The sequence below is a fragment of the Ornithodoros turicata genome, chromosome 3 (assembly GCF_037126465.1).
Source record: "Ornithodoros turicata isolate Travis chromosome 3, ASM3712646v1, whole genome shotgun sequence".
NCBI classification, from domain to species: domain Eukaryota; kingdom Metazoa; phylum Arthropoda; class Arachnida; order Ixodida; family Argasidae; genus Ornithodoros; species Ornithodoros turicata.
Window position 1 is genome coordinate 32,671,702 of NC_088203.1, and position 23,471 is coordinate 32,695,172.

At 45.4% G+C, this 23,471-nt stretch overlaps 1 protein-coding gene across 1 annotated transcript in view; it reads left to right on the plus strand.

Moving 5' to 3' along the window:
- Positions 1-23,471, plus strand: part of LOC135389274 (uncharacterized) — a 70,180-nt gene that overhangs the window by 41,573 nt on the left and 5,136 nt on the right. The window contains exon 8 of the mRNA XM_064619338.1: positions 23,074-23,268. Coding sequence (XP_064475408.1) covers positions 23,074-23,268 — 195 coding nt within the window. The remainder of the gene's footprint in view (positions 1-23,073; positions 23,269-23,471) is intronic.

Consider the following 23,471-nt stretch of genomic DNA (forward strand, 5'->3'; position numbering starts at 1 on the left):
GCCCCCCTTTCATCCTCCCTTCTAGAGAAGAGTGAGTAAGGTTTTTAGCAGTCGCGTTTTTAGTCGCGGTCTTCGGCAGTCGCGTTTTTTGCCTGCCGCTGTTTTCCCCTACTCGCGGTTTTTGGTGTCGCGATATTTGTGTGTCGCTAATGCTTCCTATCGCGATTTTTGTCTATCGCGATTTTTGGATCTCGCGGTTTTTGACTCGCGATTTTGACCCAGAACCAGGTATCACGCTGAAAAAAAAATAACGCCGACCTCGTGTCCCGTAATCCTTTGTCGGGCACCGTACCTCAATTTCAGGGACCAGGTCGCTCTTAATTGCCATTCACAAAGACTGATCGGTGAGACTCATGCGATTAAAACCTTTAGTTGGTCACATAAGGTCTAACTGTAAGAGCCAGTGAAGTCCATCTCAGACGTCAGCGTTCGTGACTGGATTTCAATAGCGATCTGTGTAACATGGTGATGACGTTGATGTCAGTGTACACAGACCACAAGAAATGACAGGCAGTAGTTTGTTTCGTTACATATATTTACTACCATTCTTCGGTGCATAATCCTAAAGCAGTCTTTGGAACGGCTCCACCACATACACAAGGCTCAAGTGACACTCAAGTTACTCAAGTGACAGAATATAGCAACCGTCGAAATAAATTTGAAAGCGTCCTCAGGACGAAATAAATTTTGAAGGCGATGTTCAACTTTACAGGCTGTTTTATCTTCCTAGCTAAAATAAAAATAAAAATTCGTAATTCGGGATTCTATTACACGCAATGAATCTCACTTTCGCTGTAGACAACCGCACCGTGAACTTTTCGCTTAAAGCTGCACCAGGAAGAAATTATTTGCGAATGTAGCTACACTTTGGCGCCCGTCTTTTCAGCTCAGCTTTTCGGTAAATTCACTTTTAACGCATTAATTCAATCAATAAAATCGAGAGAAACATTCATGGCGTGAGGGAAGATGCCCTAGGTCGCTTAACATAATCTGGACGTTCGCCTTGTTTTGGGATCTAGTCAAGGGACGGCAAAACCGTTACGCTGCAAACAGAGAATCTTCTAGAATTTCTAGAAGGACAATGAATTTCTCTGAAACTCACCTGAAGCAATTTTGAGGCTGATACATTATATCCAATTATATCTTTCCAAGGTACGATATTGAAACATAGTTCTCTTTTCTTCTCTTTTTTTTTTCTTTTGACTTGTCGTTTGCTCTCTAGCTATTTCCTTTCGCTGTCTCCCGAACATTATTTTATTTACTGTTTTCCTTTTCCTTTTTCTTTTTAACGAGGATCTCAATGTGTGTTCTTCCTTCTGCGACGAACGCAGTGTTAAGCTTTGCATTTACACGGCATGAGGGAACGTGTTCGTTAGGCGGACATGTGCGCGCTGTTATTGTGTCCCTTCATGTGCCAATGAAATCGTTCATATAAAAATTACATCTCCTCCTCCTTCTATTGAACAAAGGTACAACCTCAACTAAGTCGACATTCCTACCGATTTCAGAAAGTGCCAAGTACCTTCCTAGTCCATGCTCGCAGTAAGAGCACAATATGCGTTTATGATTTCCAGTTTCGTCTGTCTCAGAGATGTATTCTGGAGAGTCGCATTCATCTCCTGTGTACCTTCCATGGCGAACACCGCGAACGTCCGTACTTGAGAACGGCGTGATGGCTGAAAAAGCAGTTTCAGCGTTTAGTCACATGCAGAACGTGTTGAGTATAGAAACACTTTACCTTTAACAGATCAGCGTGACCTTCATCAGCAGAGTTCGAGCTGGTGACAGCCGAAAACCTCCGATATGAAGAAGCTCATGCAATGTCAAAACTGGTAAATTTTCAATGTCAAGAAATGGCGTCCAAGATCTGCAGGCAGTTGCATGACGAGGGGCGAACGATGAAGAACGAGATGGCGAAAACCACGTGCACAGCGCGCGGCCATGGCCGCTCAAGTGAGCGTCAAACTTATAAGTAACATCGCCGTTACTTCTATGGATAGGGAACACAAATATTTACAAGTTACACCATCTGGCACTCGGCCAGTCACTTATATTACCGACGAGTACCTTCTACTGTTGACATATAGAAGGTGTGTAACGTTGTCAGTAGTGTAACTTTTAAATTAGTTGTTACAGCATTTTCTTGTACAGCAGTGTGTATTTGTCTTTTCTACGTGTTCCAGTCTCAGAACATCAACTGCCATGTTTCAAAGAACTGGAATATGCCTCTGCAATCTGGAACCCTCCCAACATATCTTAATCGACAAAGTAGAATTTGTACAGAACCGCACGGTTTGTTGCTCGTGATTATCATCCTTTTTCCAGCGCCTCAGCCATTAAAGCCAAACTCTTTCTTACTCCTTTGATTACCAGATGAAAGGTATCAGGCCTCGCATTCTTTCATAAGTTCTATTACGGTCACACTCCTCCCCACCCCACATACTGTCAATCCCCTCACAAGTTACTTCCGAGACTTGATGACCCGCACAAAGTACTTGCTCCACCTACACAAACAAAAAAATTCCTCTACTCTCCGCACCAGCTGATGGTGTCAAACTGGAATGACCTTCCTGTCCACATAGCATCAGAACGAAATGTATCGTCGTTTATTTCCAAGTGCTATGATCGTTTTCAGATCGAATGAATTTCTTTGTGGTGAGTGAACGAATTTTGTGTATATCATTTTGGTCTTTGTCTTTTTTGGATAAAAAACCTCCCCTTTTATATAAATCCCTTCACAAGGGTCTTTAAAGTAAACAAATGAAATGAAGAACTTCGTGATACTTTCATAGCATTTTTAATGCATATTTTATAACAGTGGCTGCTAAAAATGTGTCAGACACCGTTACAAAGACTGCCGTCTGTATCAGGTGAATCATGATTTTTCCCAGGAGCCCAATAATGTATGACGCTGCATCACATATGCTATTTTGGAACAATCTCTGCAGACATATTATGAAGATATTATCTGAGTGCCACAATATACTATATGAACCACATTTCATGTTACATCATCACTGACTACAACATGCCTATTTGAGTATTTGAGCAGCCCAAGATACAAAGCTTGGTTCCTCAAGGTCTACTTCCTACTCGAACTGGGGGTGCACTTTGCACACAAAAGGAAAATTGAGAATGAAAAAATGGCTAGGAAGAAAGCGAACTGGGGTTTTACATCATGCATGGAAGATTGAGGTTTTCGATAGTCAACTTGTGTAGTGAGCACTTCTGGAGGACTGAGAGCAGGAACCGGAGGTTACACACAGGGTAACCTGCATAACAGTCTGATTTACTTCCACATAACGATCATTAAAATACTTGAGGTGCCTAAACAATACTATTTGGGTGCTATCAGACAGTAAGAGTTCGAACAACACTTACGACATATTGACTGAATGGGTGGACAAAAGGATGCGTCAGAACAGGATTGGATTTGTGTCTGTGGTGGAATTGAGAGCCCAATGTAATTCTTACCGGGCGGAGCAGGCTGATGAGATGGTGCTTTGTGCCAGCGATGAGCACAGTGGTTTATCCAGAATCCCAAGCATGGAGGAGTGTTGAAAAAAGTTCAGGGGGAGGGGGTCATTATTATAGTTACATCATTACCGACATGTGCTCAAATTGCAAGGGCACCCCCTGTAGGGGGTACTTCCACCTAGTAGCTTGGGTATTTAAAGCATGTAGTATTACTATGAGAAAGTCTTTGCGTATCCTGTTCACCGCGCAGACTGGTATAACGATTCTCTTGTTTTCTTCAAGTTTGTGCAACTCCCATCTCACGAACTGTTGGTATCTAGTGTATCTATTTCCTGTATGAGACACGCAAGCTTTGAACAAAGCTAAAGCTAGTAGGACGCCGAGTATAAATTCAGCTGCACTCTTTCTGAATAAGTGACGAACAATAACGAAAAGTTCAGAAAAACTATTTTGTATTGAAACCAACCAGCATGATTGTGCATGAGACACGTACGCTTCTTACTTGTGAATATGAGCGCTAGGTTAGTGCTGCCCTCGAAGTTCTAAATATGCTACTTTAAGAGCAGCTCCTTGCAACATAAGCACTCGACTTCTTTCGGCGTTATTATGCATGAACCACTCCGGCCCCTTTACACGGCGCCGTCAAACATGAAATTTACACAAAGTGTTCATGTGCTTCACCGTGATGGATGCTGAAAGCTCATCTAACAGTCTGTCGTTGGAACTTCCTCTTCATGCTGAAGTCGATTCGCGGCTCAACATTTCAAAAGCAAGGCCTCCAAACTCTGCTGCACGTAGCAGGTGCCTCTCAGCTGCTGAAACGTAGCTGAAAAGCTGACTTGTCGACTCTGCTGTGCTTCCGCCTTCCGCGTCCATATTGAAAAAGCACCCAGCAATACGGAAGTTGCGGAAACCACCCGAACTTCTGGTGTGGACTTTCCACCAATAAACGTCGCGGTTGTTTGACGTCATACACATGGGAAAACCACTGCATAATAGCTAGAGTTTTGCGCTGATCGCACGAGTTGAGGGCAGAAATCGAAACCGCTTTTCGGCTCCTTGTTTGGAATAGTTGGCGGCTCCGCAGAGACGAAACGTTTCAGTTGTAACTTGGAGGCACCATGTAGGTTCGTTATCCATACAAACGACATTGACCAGGTTCTGGTCAGAGACCCTTTAAACTACTGATACCTTGACAGCGTATGCGACTGCTCTGATTAATGTTAACCATGCGCATAGCGCACAAAAATCTACAAAATCTCCTTTTCTGTTTCCCGACTGTTCTGGTTCTCAACTGCTTTTCGGAACAGTTCCTGCGGAACTGTTTCGTGACGTCACTATTTCAGAAATATCAACTACTGTGCGACTATAGGTAAAGGTATTTCATTAGATTGACAATATAAGTGGCAGCAGTTACTTTTACATTTTTGCAGCAAGCGGGTTTGGACTGCGTCTGGCTTACTATCGATAGCCAGTATATCGATAGTTCTGAGCAAAACTATCGATAGTCAAATGAGTAGTCGTCAGAACCATCGGTAGTTCTATCGATAGTATTTTGATGATTATCGCCCATCACCAGGCTGCATGAGGGAAATTGTTTCTCAAGGACGGAGAAGGTTGTGACTTCTTAAGGCGGGGTCCCATAGCCTCGATTTGAGCAGCAGCAGCAAAGCAACAGCAGCGGAGCAGCAGAGCTGCAGCGACACGAGCTGTCCCATAGCACTGGGTGAGAGCAGCAGCGCTGCCGAGCTGCAGAAATTCCCTGCTGCTCCCGTATCCGAATTTTTGGTTGCTGCGCTGCCCTGTTGCTCTTCAGCCTGAGCAGCCGATCTCGCAAGCCAATCAGGAGGGCAGTTGGTATTGTTTTCGTTCGACGGCGTTTAGGGTTAGCAAGGCGGTGAGTGACGGCAAAAGGTTTGTGTCTGGTTGTTCTGTGATTCGTTTTGGAAGACGTGGACACGCTTGTGATTGCCAATAGTTTGGAGCGAGTGTTCAATCATCGGGACTGAGTGAAATGCGCTTTCAGGGACATAATTCAGTTCATAAAGTTGAACAAAGTGTTCGACCGAACCTACGTGATACGTATGTTGTGTACCGGAGTTGTAGCTAACATGTTCGCTTGTTTTCTGGAAAGTACGACAACCTGATAACGCACAAGCAAATTACTTTCATGTCCATGCTGTGTGAAAACCATACCGACCACATTTCTTGTGAGGGTCGACGACTTGCGAGCTAGGTTGTTGTAAATGAAACTGATCCTTGAAAGGGTTAGATGGTGATAGACAATGTTCAGACAACAAAAAAATTTCCATAGAGATAGATAATGAACCCATTTCTTGTGAAAACAAGCAGAAAGCAGTGAAGACTAACAGAAGGGGCCTTTGTTTTCGTTAGACAATTTTATTTCACTAAGAACAACGTACGCATTTGACAGTCACAGTAAATCAAAATATCGAATACTAGTAACGAGGCGATATTTATACGACAAAATCCCGTAGAAGAATCTCCACAGAACACAGCAGGGACTGTTCTGCACGGAAGTGGGACGAACCTACGTTGAATGTCACAAAACTGACAACACATCAACGAAGAGAATCAGGTAATACGAGGCTCAGACCACCACCGCACTCATCTCAAAGTCCACTTATGAGCTACAAATCCACAACATATCTCTCACACAAACGCCTTTCACCTAGGATTGCGTTCCTAGGTGTGTGTACTAAAAGGCATAGCTGCTGCGTACGCTTTCGATATGTAAACAATGCCACAGTTGCCAACACGTTTTGTGTTTCCTAAGCCGCTACTGCCGCTAATTCAAAACGAAGCTATGGGACGCCTCCAGCAGCAGAGCAGCGGCAGCAGAAAGCTGCTCTGCTGCCATCTTGCCGCGCTGCTGCCGCCGCACCCCTGCTGCTTTGCTGCTGCTGCTGCTGCTCGCTATGCGACCCGGCCCTTACTCGGCGCGTCATTGGTTGGCGCAGCAGCAAATCGGGGAGCACATGGAAAGACGTCAGGAGCCGCACTGCCTCGTTGAAAAAGGTTGGGTGCTTGCCAAAAAAAGGCAACCGTGCGGTGTATACAGGTTAGAGCCCTGCACGGGCCGACCTTTCCCGGCCCGACCCGGCCCGGGCGCATCGAGAAATGGTCCGGCCCGACCCGGGCCCGGACCGTCATATTTTTATGCAGCCCGACCCGGCCCGGCCCGGTGACCCAGTGACTAGAGCCCGGCCCAGCCCGGAGTCTAAGCAAATAGAGCCCGGCGCGGCCCGGTGACCCGGCGAGTAGATCCCGGCATAGTATTTCCAGCCGCGACGTACGCGTTTCTGGCGATTATCAAACAAATTTATCAGTAAATTTTTAAGGAGAGAAGACAAACATACAAGTGATGGCGGTTTAACACCGTAACCGCACCAGACCAAATTAAATCCAGAATGTACGCGGGCATGGTCGTTATCGTTACACTGTCAAAATTTTGCGTCCATACCCCTCTCACCAAGCTTTGCTAAGTGATTGTGAAATACGTGAGGAGTGAGGAGCAATGTAAAGTGGCTTTCAGAATGTTCTATAGAGGGTCGAATCATATGTCTAATGCAGTGTCCCTTGCTTGTCTTTGCAAAATATGCACAGGAATGACGCAAGCGCATGATATGAACTAAAGCATCTCCGTTGTGTGGAATTAGCTGCGTGGCCCGGCCGGGCCTGACTCTCGGAAACATATTTGTCGGACCGGCCCGCGGTGGTGGCGCATTTTAACGGTCCGGGCTCGGCCCGGCCCGGAGCACACAGCAAATAAGAAGCCCGGCTCGGCCTGCGGGCCGGGTCGGGGGCCCGGGCCCGTGCAGGGCTCTAATACAGGTACAAGCGGCCGTCACGGTATCACACGCTATGTGGCGGCTACGAATGGTTCGTGCGGCATCTGCAGATAGGGAGTGGATGGCACGGCCCGACGCTGTAGAACATAAACGGTATAGCACACCAAGGGCATAAGCAACCAGACTCGCATTGGCTGCATGACGACTATATGGCAGTGAGAGCCAGCAAAATGACTGCGATGAGACGAAGGCCAAGAGACGTAAACTGTCCCGTACTTGAAACGAGTGTGCGTCCGTCGGAGTTTACACTAGCCGACGCGGATTTTACAGAGAAGTTCTTGAACAACGAGTTTGGACATGTTTGCGACGTTCGCGTTGGATTGTGATTTCGCACCGACGTAGCCCCCGCGCAACATCGCAAACTATTGACCAGGGGGTTCACAGCAGAATATATAGAAAACTTGTCTACATATACGTGCGCAATACAACCGTAAGCCTCGTCTCCCCCTTATTAGGCGTACACGATACAGCTGTAGCTATTACTTATTCGCATGTTGGCTGCAAAAAGCCTGAGTTTTTTCCCACTCTCGGTCAATTCTCGTATAGCGGCTTCATGCGCTTGGCTACCGCCTCCGTGGAGGTCTACTCCTCCAGAGCTCTACACTTTCACCGGTTCAAGATCTCCAAGCTGGCAAGTTTCGTATAGAATCATTTAACTGGCCGGAGAGGAGATTTCCACAGCCTTAGCTTCGCCAGCCGGTCGGATATCCAGCTCTCCCAGAGTTGCCCCAGTGTTTTAAATAGAGGGCCTAAGTTCTCCTTATCGAAATTATTTCTCAGGTTCACTCGGTTGCCGCGTCCACCCCGGACGAACACCACCATTCCTTTTTTTGATTTCCTGTGCGAAGGCTGTGTGTAAAAGGCGACCTCGTCTCCCGCGACGACAGATCTCACGTTTCTGCCGCGGAGGAACTGCTTGACAAATTTGCTGGAGACCAGCAAGGAGGGCTTCTTCGTCGTTCTAGATAAAGGAACCTTTCAGGAACAACAACGACATAGAGAGAGTGGTGCTGACTTAGCTGATTCGTGACGTTCTGACCTTCCTTGTCCTGCACCGAGTCGCCAACAAGACTAAAAAGTCTGCGGGTTCCATTTTATTCCCCTTCGCCGTCAAAACTCACAAAGAACATCATCATTTCCTGTGTATAGCATCGGAACGATCCACGCGGCAAAAGCAATTAGGCCTCTTCCTCCAGTACTAGCTCTCAACCATCCACGTTGACCAGCCCTTCGGGACGAAAATTACCGAGGCATGGTCCCCTCCCTCTTACATGATCGGAAGCTGAGAAGTTTTTTTCGTATGTGTGTCACACGTGCCACACCTTCATTTCTCCTTAAATTCCAAAGCCATGTTAAACACAGTGGAAGAGACTGTTCACGTACAACCACCCATAAAATTTCGAAACGCCTGCGGGATGCCCGTGTCTACCTTCGTACTCCTCCTGAGCCTATATTTCGTTTCTTTAGTGATTAATTTTGAAGGGAAGCTTTACTCACGAAGAGGAGTAGTGCGCATCGGGTCACGCGGTGCGCTTGTGTTCAGCAACATTTGCCTTCTCCCAGTGGACTCCGCTGCAGACACACAGAAAGCCGGCGCCGTGGATACCGACACTCATGCGAATCTGACGTGACGGCAGGCGGTTCCCCTAGTGAGGAACCGCGAGTGAGGTCACGTGCTTATGACAACCAATAGGAATGGCAGGAGCTCTGATGTCAGATCTTGACGAGCACGTGCGCCCACGGGTTTATATATCGCGTAGTACGACACGTAGAACTGTACGACACGTAAAACTGTAGTGTGCAATACATTATGTCCATGATGGTTTGAACCGCATGTATTAAAATGCCACAACCCCTTTAAGGAGGAACTCAAACCCTGGTTTGAAAGAGAGAGAAAAAAAAGTCGCCCGTCGTTCTACGTTACGTGGACGACTGCCTCATCATTCAGACCGTTCGATCAGAAAACTCGTTTCCGCTGTCTCGGCCTACAGTTCACGGTATTTCTACCGTGAACCCCCTTCTGGCATCATCAATTTCCTCGACCTTCAGGTCATGTCAACAAAGGTCAAAGAAGTTCCTTCTTCCTTTTTCCTTCCTTTTTCCTTTCCTTCTGCCACTCTAAAATCGTAAAAGCCGGAACCGTAAAATCTGGCCTTCATTGCTATCTCATCAAGTAATGATCTGCTTTCGTGTCGTCAAGCAAAATTGCTCGCGTATCTACTGCTAGCTTCCCGCAAGACATTATAGGAAGAACAGCCAAACGTCTTTTGCGCCAGCGACAGCGCCACCCCCAACCTAACTATACGTAGAAAGGTCGTGGCAGTTCCATATACGCTCATGACGTACCCGCCGCATCAAGAAAGAAGTTTCTCGCTGCTGTTTTATGTCGACCCAGATGATCAGCGCCGTTAGCCAACCTAAATACTGCCTCATATCTGCAAATCAAGCACAGAAGACCTTTCATTCCGTACCGTACGCGCGGAATGTTATATGACATTCTCGGGTAAATATAAACAAGCCCCGCCACAACATCCAGTGCCATGAAGACTTCCGGTCCTTCTGCGACTAAGGACGCTCGAAACCAGTCGCAGTACAGAATTATATCTTTCGCTTTACTGATTTGTTGAAACCGCGAGGCTAAAGCCTTTTTTGTGGCAATTTGAATTGCCACAAAAAGCTCTATACGGTCCTCTCTCTCCTCAAATCAGATGCGATAACTGTATCAATCGGCACAGTGGTTGGCGCAGAGCGTGTTTGCTGTGAAACCCGATGTCGTTTTGGCACCAAACTGGAAGCGGTGAAAACAGCATGTATTATGAGTTGTAGTGCATCGTTTGCTATCTCCTTCGCGTACGTAAGGAATGACGACGGTGGTTCTGCGCGTGTGCAAAACATAAAGAGAGCTTCGCGTAGTACGCAAATCTACCTTGGTATCCCCTACGTACGCAAAGGCGACAGCGTACGATGCTCTAAAACGCTCTATCTATTCAATAGAGTTTTAGTGCGGCGTACGCTGTCGCCTTTGCTTACGGAAGAAATAGCGTTGATGGCTCTGCCCACGTCCACAACAGAAAGAGCTTCAGGCAGTGCGCAGAACCACCAATGCTATCCCTTCCGCACGCAAAGGCGATAGCGAACGATATACTAAAACTCTCTAATGGCGCTCACATGTGGAAATCGGTTCCTCGAACAAACGGGGCAATACCTCAACGACAGATTAGCTCAACATAATCGCAGTCTGAGATCTGAAGATTCTTCGCTGCCTCTATAGGCCCATTTTCTTCCACTTTCTAAGCGACCGCCCGTTCTCGTAATACCCGTTCTGAAACACAAAAAGTGTTGCAGAAACCACTTCGCTGGTTCTCTACGATATGCGAAACATCATGTATGAAAATTGACTCACGATGTCATGCACAAGAAGACGCTAAATTTCTATACGATGCCAGACAGGCACATCGCACGCTCTTGCACGTCTTTGCATTATTGCATGCCTTCTTACCGCCGTGTTTCAGTATTGGGTTGAGAATACGAGTTTCTCTCATGGGCCAGAACGGTGCATCGAAGTGAGGCCCCATCTCATCTGACACAACGAGTGCCGCAAGATCGGGCTTTATAAATGGTTTACGACGCAATCATCCATGTCAGCGCCACTGCAGCGCGCCACTTAGAAATCGGTTTTGCATTGGTTTGAGCGCGAATGTGAACGACTGCGTAAACCACCACGCCGTGTACGCGCGGCGCGGGTATAGATATAGGCAGATTTCACGTCAGTTCAGGCAGGTCCCATCGACTTCCTGGATTTTGATTATTATTTTATATTTAGAAGCTCATCGTACATGTTGACCAACAGCGTAAAATGAATAATTTCTACGGAATAGTTTTCGCAGAAAAAAAATCGAGAAAATCCGGCCCTGAATTCGAGTGTTTCAGTTTTGCCGTGTTTGCACGCATATATATCTCCTGAGTTTTAAAATATATTGTTATGATGTTTTTTTATGCTTTAATATGCCTACAGACCAGCAGTCCGAGCGCAGATTTTGGGGTGCAGGCGCAACGCTCTGTGCTATAAAAAAATGGCGAACATGCTCTCTCGCTCAATTTTGTTCCAACTTCGACGCGTGATTTCTCTGGCTGTAGGTGTCTCTCATTAGCATATTTGGTGTCAGTTTACTCAGCGTTTAATGCTCTTTCGTCTGATATATCTATCGTGCGTATACACCCTACAGATATCTGCTGAAACAGGTAAATGTTTAGGCATATTTCGAAAACTGGGACTTTGAAAGGCCCCCTTTGATTTGATTTATATTTTGCCAGAACATGGCCCCATGTTAAACGTTTCATTTTACGTAAAAAAAGTCTGCTTCAAAAGGCGTACACTGCCGATTAACGCGTTAAAACGCGGCCCTAGTCTGCGTGCGTAAATGTTGGAGCCTGGCTGCCGGTACCGCGGGATGGCAGGTCTCCTGTCAATACACCCTTTGTTGGGCAAGGTTGTCTTGCCTAGAGTCACTAATAAGCTTCGCTTCAGAGTATCGACACTGAGGTCCAAGGGAGAGCAGGAGCGCCATCTTGTTTCCGCACCACACCGGTTGAGGATCAAAGGCAGCTAACAATGCTCGCTATGGGATAGAGAATAGTGTATAATTGTTGTGCGAGAAAGAGAATCTATGTATTGTCCACCAGAGTGTCCCGAGGATGTCGAGGAGAGCTCAAGACCGTCAACCTTGATAAGCTGTTTGCAACATTTTACCCGCGTAGGATAGATCGCATCGTTCGCTACAATGCGTCTGAAGTGCGCGTGGCTACCGTGGCGCGGAAACAAGATGGCGCATGCTCGCTCTCGGAACTTACTCTGAAGTGAAGCTTATTCAGTGACTCTAGTCTGGCCTTAGCCTTACCTGAGCTATTCGTCGGCAAACTTTTGACGTCCTGCTGAAGAAAGAATCCTCGCCTGGGAGTTGTTACTTCCCACAAATCATCTGAATGAAATCCTACGTTGCCGTAAAGCAGTATTTCAACTTGCAGACTTGTACGTAACGTGTAACGGGTAATTGCGTTACTAGTAATCAATTACTTTTTTGAGTAATTTGTAACGTAATCGATTACTTTTCTGATCAAGTAATTTTTGGGTAATTCAATTACAATTTCAGTAATCATTTACCATGTGATCGATTACTTTGAGACCAAAGTATGCACATCGTTGGGGAAGACAAAACCAACTGCCTTCTGCAAATTCCAAGACAGCCGTCTTAGCTGCAGGAGTTTTTCCCCAACAATTCTTACCCGAGGTCAATTGCCACAATGCTCCGCGGTTGTATCATGAACCTGATGAATCATTTCTGGGAGCCCAGGTTGGGACACTTTCGTCTTCTCTCACTATGCGAGATGCACAGAACACAGAACTCTCTACCCCGATAACCTATTGCGGCTCTTGTGCATTCATGAGCTCCTATGAGTCTTCTGCGGAATACTCTCGGTGTCTCAACGATGTCGACGATTTGCAGTGACTTATTGCCGTGGGCTCAGCTATCTGGCATGTGCAGAGCGGTGGAGGGAAAGGAGAGATAAACATTGTTCAAATGTCTGCTGTGCCTCCCTCAAGAAAAATTGATGTCAGCTTTGAACTTCAACTCATGCAACTTCTCGGTGCCTTGCAGCCTGCAGTATACGCTCAGACACTGCTGTTTATACTTTTCCTCTAAGATATCGAAAGTAATTGGCAAAGTAACGTGTTACTTTTCTAGACGTTACGTCATTACTTTTTCCGGTGAGTAATTTGTAACAGTAAAAAAATTACTTTTTCATACAGGGTAAAGGTAACTGTAATCAATTACCTTCTTTCAGTAACGTGTACAAGTCTGATTTCAAGGACTAAATGGTTAGCGAAGGCAAAACCTCACTCGTGCAAGCTGCGTACACGGTGATACGCATACTGTAGAAATAAATATTGAGTTAGGAGTTGCTTTTTTCAGGGTTCCTGAAAGTTCCTGCGAAGCTTGCTTTACATCATTTTGCGATATGGTTAAGTTATGCAGAGGGCTTTCAGCACAAAATGCGTGTTCTGTGCTGAAGTTGCAGCAGTACATTTCCTCTCAGAGCTATAAGGAAGTGGGCGGGTTCTTGCATTTGTCATAATTACATTAGAGACGTTCATAGCAGAGCCACACGAGAGTAAAATACTAATCCTCCTTCCAAGACGAATATAATGCACTTCGATTCCGCTGAAAGCTGGACAGTAGCCATATTTAGCGAAGTAAAGCGTCGCACTGAGAAGATTTCCATATTCATGTGTGTGGTAAGAGCTGGCACGGAAACGCACAGTTTTGGTGTGGTGAGCGAAGACTTGTGTCACGATTCAGCATATTCACTATTAGCTTCCATCGCTATTGAAGAGTGGCTTGACGAGAATGGTCCTCTTGTAGCTAATGATTTACATGTAAGATGGAGCGGCGAGCCATTTTATAAACCTGCATAGACTCTATGAGCTCTCCAAATCTACTTTTGCGAGCGCGACATGGCTGTTCACAGAAACAGGCCACGACAGAAGTGCGTGTGACAGGATCGGTGAAATAATCAAGCACCATGCCACGACGCCTAACTTGTGTTCACCTGAGCAAGATGTCATCCTAGGGTCACAAGATGTGATAACGTGCTTGCCAAAACACCTAAAGCGTGTCCATGTACGCGGTGAGGACGTGGCTTCTTTTAGAATGCAAAAGAAAAAAGAATGGGTAAATGGCTACCGCGTCAAAGTGGCATACAACGTTCGCATGCGTGGCAAAGCAAGACATCTGGAAGTCGAGTCTGAGAAACATTCATAGCTCGTACCGTGGACAGTGAATGCAGAAAAGTGAAGTTTTCATAGAAACTGAGTGAAATCATTAGTCGCTGTCATTGCAAAATACTGCTTTTTCGCAGTCTTATAAACATATCGACATAAACTACCACTTTTGATTACACAAGGGTGTCCCTTTCTTGTACACATCGAGAGGACGCCTGCCATCCCACGGTACCGGCAGCCGGGCTCCGCCACGTACGCACGCAGAGTAGGGCCGCGTTTTTACGCGCTAATCGCCAGTGTACGTCTTTTGAATATTTTTTTTAACGTCAGGTGAAAGGTCTAACATCCGGCCATGTCCTGGCAAAATATAAATGAAACCAAAAGGGGCCTTTTCGAGAAACGGACGCGCAAAATCCTTGTTTTTTCGAAATTTGCCTTAGCATTTGCCAGTTTCAGCAGACAACTGTAGGAAGTATGCACGCACGATACACTCTAAATCGTTTTACACCTTAAAGGGTGTAAATCCAAATGTTAAAGGCGCACACCTTTTAAGGTGTATTTTAACACCCTCATGGCAATTGGGGTGTTAATAGTGTAACGCTGAATAAAACTGCTGGGTTCGTGGCAATATGCTGGTAAGCATATTGCAGCTGGTAGCATATGCATATGCATGCAAGCTGGTAGCATATTGCATATAATCACATTGAGGTCCATATATGTATGCACATCAAGGTGGTTAAATATGTGTGTAAACATGCACAGCCGACAAACAAACAATCATGTATAGTATGGCAGCTGTGCATGGCAATGAAGCATGGTACCTGTATGTAGCCTTTCGTCAAATTGTAGACCTTCTCATGAGCAGGCACCTCCCCCTTATGCATGTTCATTACCTAGAACGTTGCATTTATTTGTTTCTTCAAGGATTTGCAGTGTGGTACCCACAAATATCTAACCCCTGTAGAATGCATTACACTGTTCATTATCCGCTACTCATCAGGGTGTTTGGTCCTCTCCTAGCTCTACGGTGTATGCGTTTCGAAGGGAAACACTAGCATATTTTAAATATGTTGCTAGAAAAACTCGAAATTTTAAGAACATAACCCTTTCATTAACAAGAAGACATCAATTTTACCAAATGTATGTGTGGTCGCAGCCCTTCATAAAAAATGCCACATCTACTGATGGTTCCAAGGAGATACTACTTCAACATGCCCCAGAAGCAATTCAGAGTTACATTCGTGACCGTGATATTCACACAGAATCTATAGTCTATGTGAAAAGTGCAGTTGGTAATGATAACACATTTGCTGTTGGCTGTGTTGTTGCAAAAGAACCTTCCGAGGAGGACTTACCCGTGTTCGTTGAGATTGCAGGCATATATGTTATTAACTCTGATACCATTTTTCTCATACAAACATTAACTGCAGTTGAGTATGATGAGCACTATCATGTATTTGTTCTGTCTTGCAATGAGGAGCAACGTGTTTTAAGAAATTTAAGCACTATCTCAACAGATCTTCTAAATCTGCATACATTATCAGATGGTAGACGTGCTGTAAATCCACGCCATGCACTTTTGTAATGTAACTTCCCGTTCCCTGTTGTTGTATATATTTACTTTTGTTCATGTGAACGAAAATAACCATAGTTCCTTTATACACCCAGGCGACACACTTATCACCATATTTCACCTGAGGGTGTAGTACACCATTGTTACACCCTCAGGAACTTCCAAAACAAAGTTGTAGGGTGTGAATTGTGAAAGGGGTGTGATCTTTGTTAATACACCTATTTTACACCTCTAAATGTGTGAAACGATTTAGAGTGTATATATATCGGATGACAGAGCATTAAAAGCTGAGTGAATTGATACCAAGAATGGTAATGAGGTACATCTACAGCCAGATAAATCACGCGTCGGATTTGGAACAAAACTGCGCGAGGGAGCAAGTTCGCCATTTTTTATACCACACAGCGTTGCACCTGCGAGCCAAAATTTGCGCTCGGTCTCGGACTACTGGCCTGTAGGCATACTAAATCATAAAAAATTTCACTACAATATATTTTAAAATTCAGGAGATATACGCGTGCAAACACAGCAATACCGAAATACTCGAATTGAGGGCTGGATTTTCTCTTTTTTTTTTTTTTTTTGCACGAAAGCTATTCACTTTACCGCTGTTGATCATCATGTACCATGAGCATCTAAATATAAAAGGTAATGAAAATCCAGGAGGTCCATGGGACCTCCCTGCCTGAACTGACGTGAAACTGGCCCATAGCTCCTTGCGCCGCAGGCAATTGGCTGCGATTGTGGAGCAGTGCTTATATTGCCGCTCCGTTTACACGCGGCGCGTGTGTACCTCCTATAGTTTTGTTACGAGGCCAGAACACGTACCACTTTTTCGGTGTTAGTAGATAAAGAATGCTTCGCATTAAAAAAATAGAAGAATTCTGCTTGAAAAGAGATTGAATCGTTAGGAATCACCATCACGGGAACAGTAGGAAGTCACAGCCCGTGGACTGGTTGGTTAGAAATGATTGGAGGACCAACGAAAATCGGTACGAATTAATAGTTAGTTTTAGTGCATCGTACGCTATCGCCTTTGCGTACGCAAGGGATAGCGTGCGTTCTACACACGCGAAAAACAACAACAGAGCTCTGCGCATTGCGCAGAACCAGCGACGCTATCCATTGCGCACGCAAAGGTGACAGCTTACGTGATGTACTAAAACACACTAATGCTGGCTGCGTTGGTGCAACCTAAACGCCGCACAACACTTCCCTTCCGCTGTCAACAATGCTACGCGATGAATGCAGCGGTTGTCCGTGAAACATGGCACGTTGTGTACTGTCGAGGCCAGTGGAGGTGACTGTCATGATCACCGTGACACATGTTCCTGCCTGGCACTGCAGCCTAAAAACAGCTTCGTCAGGACACATGCTTAACGCCACCCACGCACACAATGATACCTTGAGCTACACACAATGTTAGGATACTGTTACACAATAATCGGAGCTTCACACAATTTTAGGATAGTGTTACAGAATAATAGGAGCTTCACACAAGTTTAGGGTACTGTTACACAATAATAGGAGCTCCACAGAATTTTAGGGTACTGTTACACAATAATAGGAGCTCCACACAATTTTAGGGTACTGTTACACAATAATAGGAGCTTCACACAATTTTAGGGTAATGTTACACAATAATAGGAGCTTCACACAATTTTAGGGTACTGTTACACAATAATAGGAGCTCCGCACAATTTTAGGGTAGTGTTACACAATAATAGGAGCTTCGCACAATTTTAGGGTACCGTTACACAATAATAGGAGCTTCGCACAATTTTAGGGTAATGTTACACAATAATAGGAGCTTCGCACAATTTTAGGGTACTGTTACACAATAATAGGAGCTTCACACAATTTTAGGATAGTGTTACAGAATAATAGGAGCTTCACACAATTTTAGGGTAATGTTACACTATAATAGGAGCTTCACACAATTTTAGGGTACTGTTACACAATAATAGGAGCTCCGCACAATTTTAGGGTAGTGTTACACAATAATAGGAGCTTCGCACAATTTTAGGGTACTGTTACACAATAATAGGAGCTTCGCACAATTTTAGGGTAATGTTACACAATAATAGGAGCTTCGCACAATTTTAGGGTACTGTTACACAATAATAGGAGCTTCACACAATTTTAGGGTACTGTTACACAATAATAGGAGCTTCACACAATTTTAGGGTACTGTGACACAATAATAGGAGCTTCACACAATTTTAGGGTATTGTTACACAATAATAGGAGCTCCACACAATTTTAGGGTACTGTTACACAATAATAGGAGCTTCGCACAATTTTAGGGTAATGTTACACAATAATAGGAGCTTCACACAATTTTAGGGTACTGTTACACAATAATAGGAGCTTCACACAATTTTAGGGTAATGTTACACAATAATAGGAGCTTCACACAATTTTAGGGTACTGTTACACAATAATAGGAGCTTCACACAATTTTAGGGTACTGTTACACAATAATAGGAGCTTCACACAATTTTAGGGTACTGTTACACAATAATAAGAGCTTCACACAATTTTAGGGTACTGTTACACAATAATAGGAGCTTCACACAATTTTAGGGTACTGTTACACAATAATAAGAGCTTCACACAATTTTAGGGTACTGTTACACAATAATAGGAGCTTCACACAATTTTGGGGTACTGTTACACAATAATTGTAAGCTTGAGTAGATCAGAAAGTGTTCACCACAACAGTTCCGAAAACAGTCGTCCTGTTTCTTTGAAGAGGGCGATATCATTGCTAAGCTTGGATTTGATAATATTTGTCGTATCGTTTTTGTGGGTTTCTTCTGATGTACTAAAACTCGCTAGTACCTCATTTTGGCAGATCAGGATATAACAAGCGACCTCATTTGGAATAATGTTTGGCTAGACGTGTGTTATGGGGTGAAACGTGCTTTTATGGATGCTACATCTGCCGGGTGTTTCACGAGAAACACGCAGCTGAATAATTCAGGTACGGTTGACTTTGGTAAATGTTCTTGAACCATCGGCCCAGAGCTCAGTGAGTAGATCATTGGCGTAGGCTGACCTGTTTTCTTTTTAATGCTTTTTTCTTCGGATGCTTTAACCATCTCTGCCGTACAGACGGCGCACACCCGAAAAACATTCCAGTAAAAAAAATGCGTCCACGCTCAGCAACTTTCTCGACTAAATAATTATCGTAACATTCCCGGGTAAACATAAACAAGCCCCCTTGCACAACTTCCGGTGCCACGAAGACTTCCCGTCCTTCCGCGACTATAAGGACGCTCGGAGCCAGCAGCCGTGCAGAATTATATCTTTCGCTTTCCTGATTTGGTGAAAAGGCGTGCGCCTTTTTATGGCAATTTGAATTGCCACAAGATGGCGTATACGACCTTCTCTCTCCTCAAATCAGAAGCGATAACTGTATCAATCGACACAGTGGTTGGCGCAGAGCGTGTTTGTCGTGAAACCGGATGCCGTCTTGGCACCAAACCGGAAGCGCTGAAGACGGTACGTATTCTTGCGCGTAGCAGAGGGGGCAATGCGTTCTTTTGTCCAGTTGTACGGCTTACAATAGCTTGTGCATCAGCCTGGTCCACACATGGGGATGATGAAAGATAAAGAACAGCCGCAAGAGGGTCTTTGGTATTCATTCTCCTTCTCTACCCAACTGTATAGGGCTCGCGATGCTGTCCTAGGATTGGTGAGATGGCTCTGTGTACCAGTCAGTTGGAGAAGGTGCGGCTTTTCATCTCCCATCATCCCCGTATGTGAACCTGGGCCAAATAGTGAGCCAAAACGAGCCTTGCTCCGTGGAAGAAATATGTTAACCGAAGCTATCGAAAACATTACTAACTGTCGACGAGGGTGTTCGCTGAAGATTCCGATCAGTAAGGCAGACGCGCCGAAAGCATCAAAAGGAAAATTTGAATTTGGATTGGATTTTGAGCCACTTGCTGGCTGAGCGCTTTTCCAGTGTCCGAGGGATGTTTTCCAGAATGAAAGTTCTTGGATGTCGTCCTCCGTTTCTGAATTATTGAGGAGGAGAATTTTCGTGAGACAACACAGTAATACCAAACTGAAGATCCTTTCCCTTGAATGGGCGGTAGTGACTGTCATTCAAACAGCCGCGAAGTGGTAACGTCCAGCAACGACAGTGATACCCTAGTCAGACGGCAAACTTAAGGCCGTTAGCGAAACGGTCTTCACTTCACCTGTAGCCCAACCATCATCTCGAATGACATCGTTCTCTGCCCTGATTTGTTGAAAATGGGAGGCGTACACCTTTTTTTGTGACTGCATAGTTGTCACACAAAAAGGTGTACGCCTCCAGTTTTCAACAAATCAGGGCAGAGAACGATGTCATTCGAAATTATGGTTGGGCTACAGGTGAAGTTACGGTCGTTTCGCTAACGGCCTTAAGTATGCCGTCTGACTAGGGTACTACATGGTGCTCAGCGTAGCGGAAGCGGAAGGCGAAGCATGATGCTCATCGGAAGCGGAAGAGTTTACTGCTTCGGAGGGGTGGAAGCGTGCGCTGTTAGCGACACACAATATAGTAGTTCCGATGTAGCTTGCGTATGTCTGGGAAGTGGATGCTAGCGCTGAGTGTCGCTAACAGCGCACCCTTCCACCCCTCCGAAACAGTGAACCCATCCGCTTCCGCCAGCCGCTAGGGCAGTGGTGCCTGGGGTTGCCATGCGGGCCGCGTGGCGCTCGACCAACAAATAGAAAAATTTTCTTCACAAGCTTCATGAACGGTCGTGGCGTTATCGTTGAGCCCCTGTACTCGTGCAGTTTATGTTGCGTTACTTAGTGATAGAAAACTGTTGCCACTGGCCTGTAACAGCCGATGACTGTAAGAGACGAGCCGGGCCGGTTGGCACGTGACGACAGCGAAAACGATAAAAGAACACAAAGCGAGGTAATGGTAATGGTACTGTGATGTTACACGTAAGGTTCTGCGTAAGGTTCGTAAGGGTCTGCGCAGTGTGGCGACATGTTGCACGTGCCGCAGGGTAGTACTGTGAGTTTCTGTGTTGCTTTCGTCGTCTTCGCTGATGACTCTCTAAGCCTGCCCCTGCGTCTGATATTTACTTGACTGATATTACTAGAACCCTACCAAAATTTCTGACCAAACCCTACATGACCGATTTTGTAATATTGGGGCCCTTCAATGCCACCAGAAATGGACCGGTTTACTCGCAGGCTTCGTAACCTCCCGATTGAATTCGAGCAAAGTTTCGACACTTCGAACTGAGCTTTTGGGCTCGCCGTTTTTCGCAGTTGTTGTCAATGTTTGCTGTTGACTAACAAATTGTGCTGACTCACCTGCAGTGCGACGCACCGATAAGACCAAGTTTGCTGAAGTTGGTGTGGCTTCGTTTTATTCTTACGTTGGACAACAGTATCTCAAGATACGTCTGTTATCGCGGATAAGCCTGTCTGTTTGGTACAACGGACGCATAATAACAGTATTAGTACATCGTACGCTATCGCCTTTGCTTACGTGAGAGATAGCGTTGATGGTTCTGCGCACGCCGAACTGCGCACTGCGCGAAGCTCTCTTTCTGTTATGGGCGTGAGCAGAACCATCAACGCTATTCCTTACGTGCGTTATCGCCTATGCGTACGATGTACTGAAACTCTCTAATAATTCGTGGCTTTACGTCGCGAGACAACTGTGTCAACATACGTCTGCAGGCAGGCATTTTCTGGTATGAACCTGAATAAGTTACGCTCACCGCTAGCAAACGAGCACCTCAACGCAATCCTTAAGATTGCAATTGTGCAATTACTTTCACACGATGTTGACGCAATAGTTAAAAACGAGAGGTGGCATGTTTTCTCATGACACAGCAAGCATACTCGAAAGACAGAACTTCACCGCATAGCACCCTGTGCGCCAACCATTGCCACAAATGAGAGGGTTATCGCTTCTGATTCGAAGAGACAGGTGGGCGTACGCCTTTTTGTGGCAATTTGGATATATGAAAATTGCCACAAAAAGGCCTACGCCCCCCTCTCTCTTCGAATCGGAAGCGATAGCCCTATCATTCTTGGCAACGGTTCGAGCACAGGGGGCTATGCGGTGAAGTTCTGTCTTTCGAGTGTAGAGAGGATTGCTGACCCTGTGATTGAGCAATGCCAAGTAACCCAAATATAAACTTTTATGTCGTTCAAAACTTCGATTCCGTTACGGAGCTGCAATCGAAATTATACCACACTTTCTTGCTTCGGCGCTAAGCAGTGAACGTCGTTTCAGCCCGTGCATCGGAGTTTGTAGTCCATGATGCGCGTGCATGCGCGTGCCACGCCATGGAGCAGTCCCGGAAAAAGACAGTGCGCGTTGCGAAGCGGACTGGCGTTGCTGTCCGAAGGACGTGAAGATAAATGTTGTCAGTGTATAATTCGCGAGAACTATTGTGGGCTACAGTTCAGTGAATCGGTATTTAAAAATGCATCAGTGTGCATCATGCCGCACATATACGGAACACTACGATCGGACCCGTTCCAAATGTACATGCCCACGATAGGTATGCGCGCGCTTCTCCTGCTGTCTCATTGGATGCCGCCAATCTTTGCCTCCTGGGGGTACAATTCGTTGCCGCCAAAGACGGCCCTGCTTTCGTTGCGTTTTTCTTCTAAACGGTAGCGCTGTGTGGACTAATTTTGCTTGCATTGTACTAATTGAAACACGGACTTTCATTTGAGAGCAAGTTGTTTTTGCATTTTAGTGCCCTTTTAAAACCATGTGAGGGCTACACGGAGGTATAGCATAAAGTGACCAGGCGGGACAGACCCATTCCCGCAATTATGCCATTTTGTGCGCGAGATAATCATTCGAAAAAGTTGAAAGCGGTCATGCAAAATGGATCTTCCCTATCCTACCAATCCTCCCCACCAGCGCTGAGGCAATCGGTTCAGTCTCCCTGAGAAATTGGGAACTGCGTTTTTAAGCATGCACTCCCAAAGGAGACCTCCACCTCATGCAGAACTATCTCCCGAGCCAAACCTAACTCAGAATGATATCGTTCTCTATCATGGACTGTCGGAAAAGGGACACTTTTTCTAAAACTGTGTGGTCCATAGAAAGGCTGCTCAAATCGGGAGTGATAGCATCTTCCGCATCTACCAGCGCTACCCTAGAATATACCGTCTAAGACTCTAGACTCTAAATGGTTTCTTTCTTCTGGACAGTTCTTCAATGTTCAATAATCGTTTAATGTTCAACAGAGGCCTGCAGAGTCAAGAACACAAATTTGTATTTGCGGGAAACGTAGTAGAATCAGAGCAGTTCGAGTTGGTCATGGTCGTTCTACATTGCCTTGCAGTTGAATAGGCCGTTCCTTATTTCTGCAAGTCATTCACAGGTTGAAACCCTCGAGTTCCGTAAGACCGTTGACGTCCCCCGCAACATCACTCAGTTGCTGTCCTTGACACCATCTGGACGTTGGACTAAGTACAACATCACACAACAGATTCCCTTCGACATGCTCACAGAGGCACCTGATCTTGGGGACAACAGAACCTGCGTCGAGAGCGTCAACGACGACAAGTTTGCATATGTACGTTTTTTTTAATTATTATTATTATTGCGCTCTTTCGAATAGTTGTAGCGCAGGGTATACTGGTTATCGCAACGTGCATTAGGAATGGAAGAATTAGTGTACAATCCGAATAAGTACAGTACTTGCCGCAGAACAGGCCTGGTCCGAACTATACTTCCGAATAAAATAGTTCCCCTTCGTGATGTCTGCAAATTCCCAGC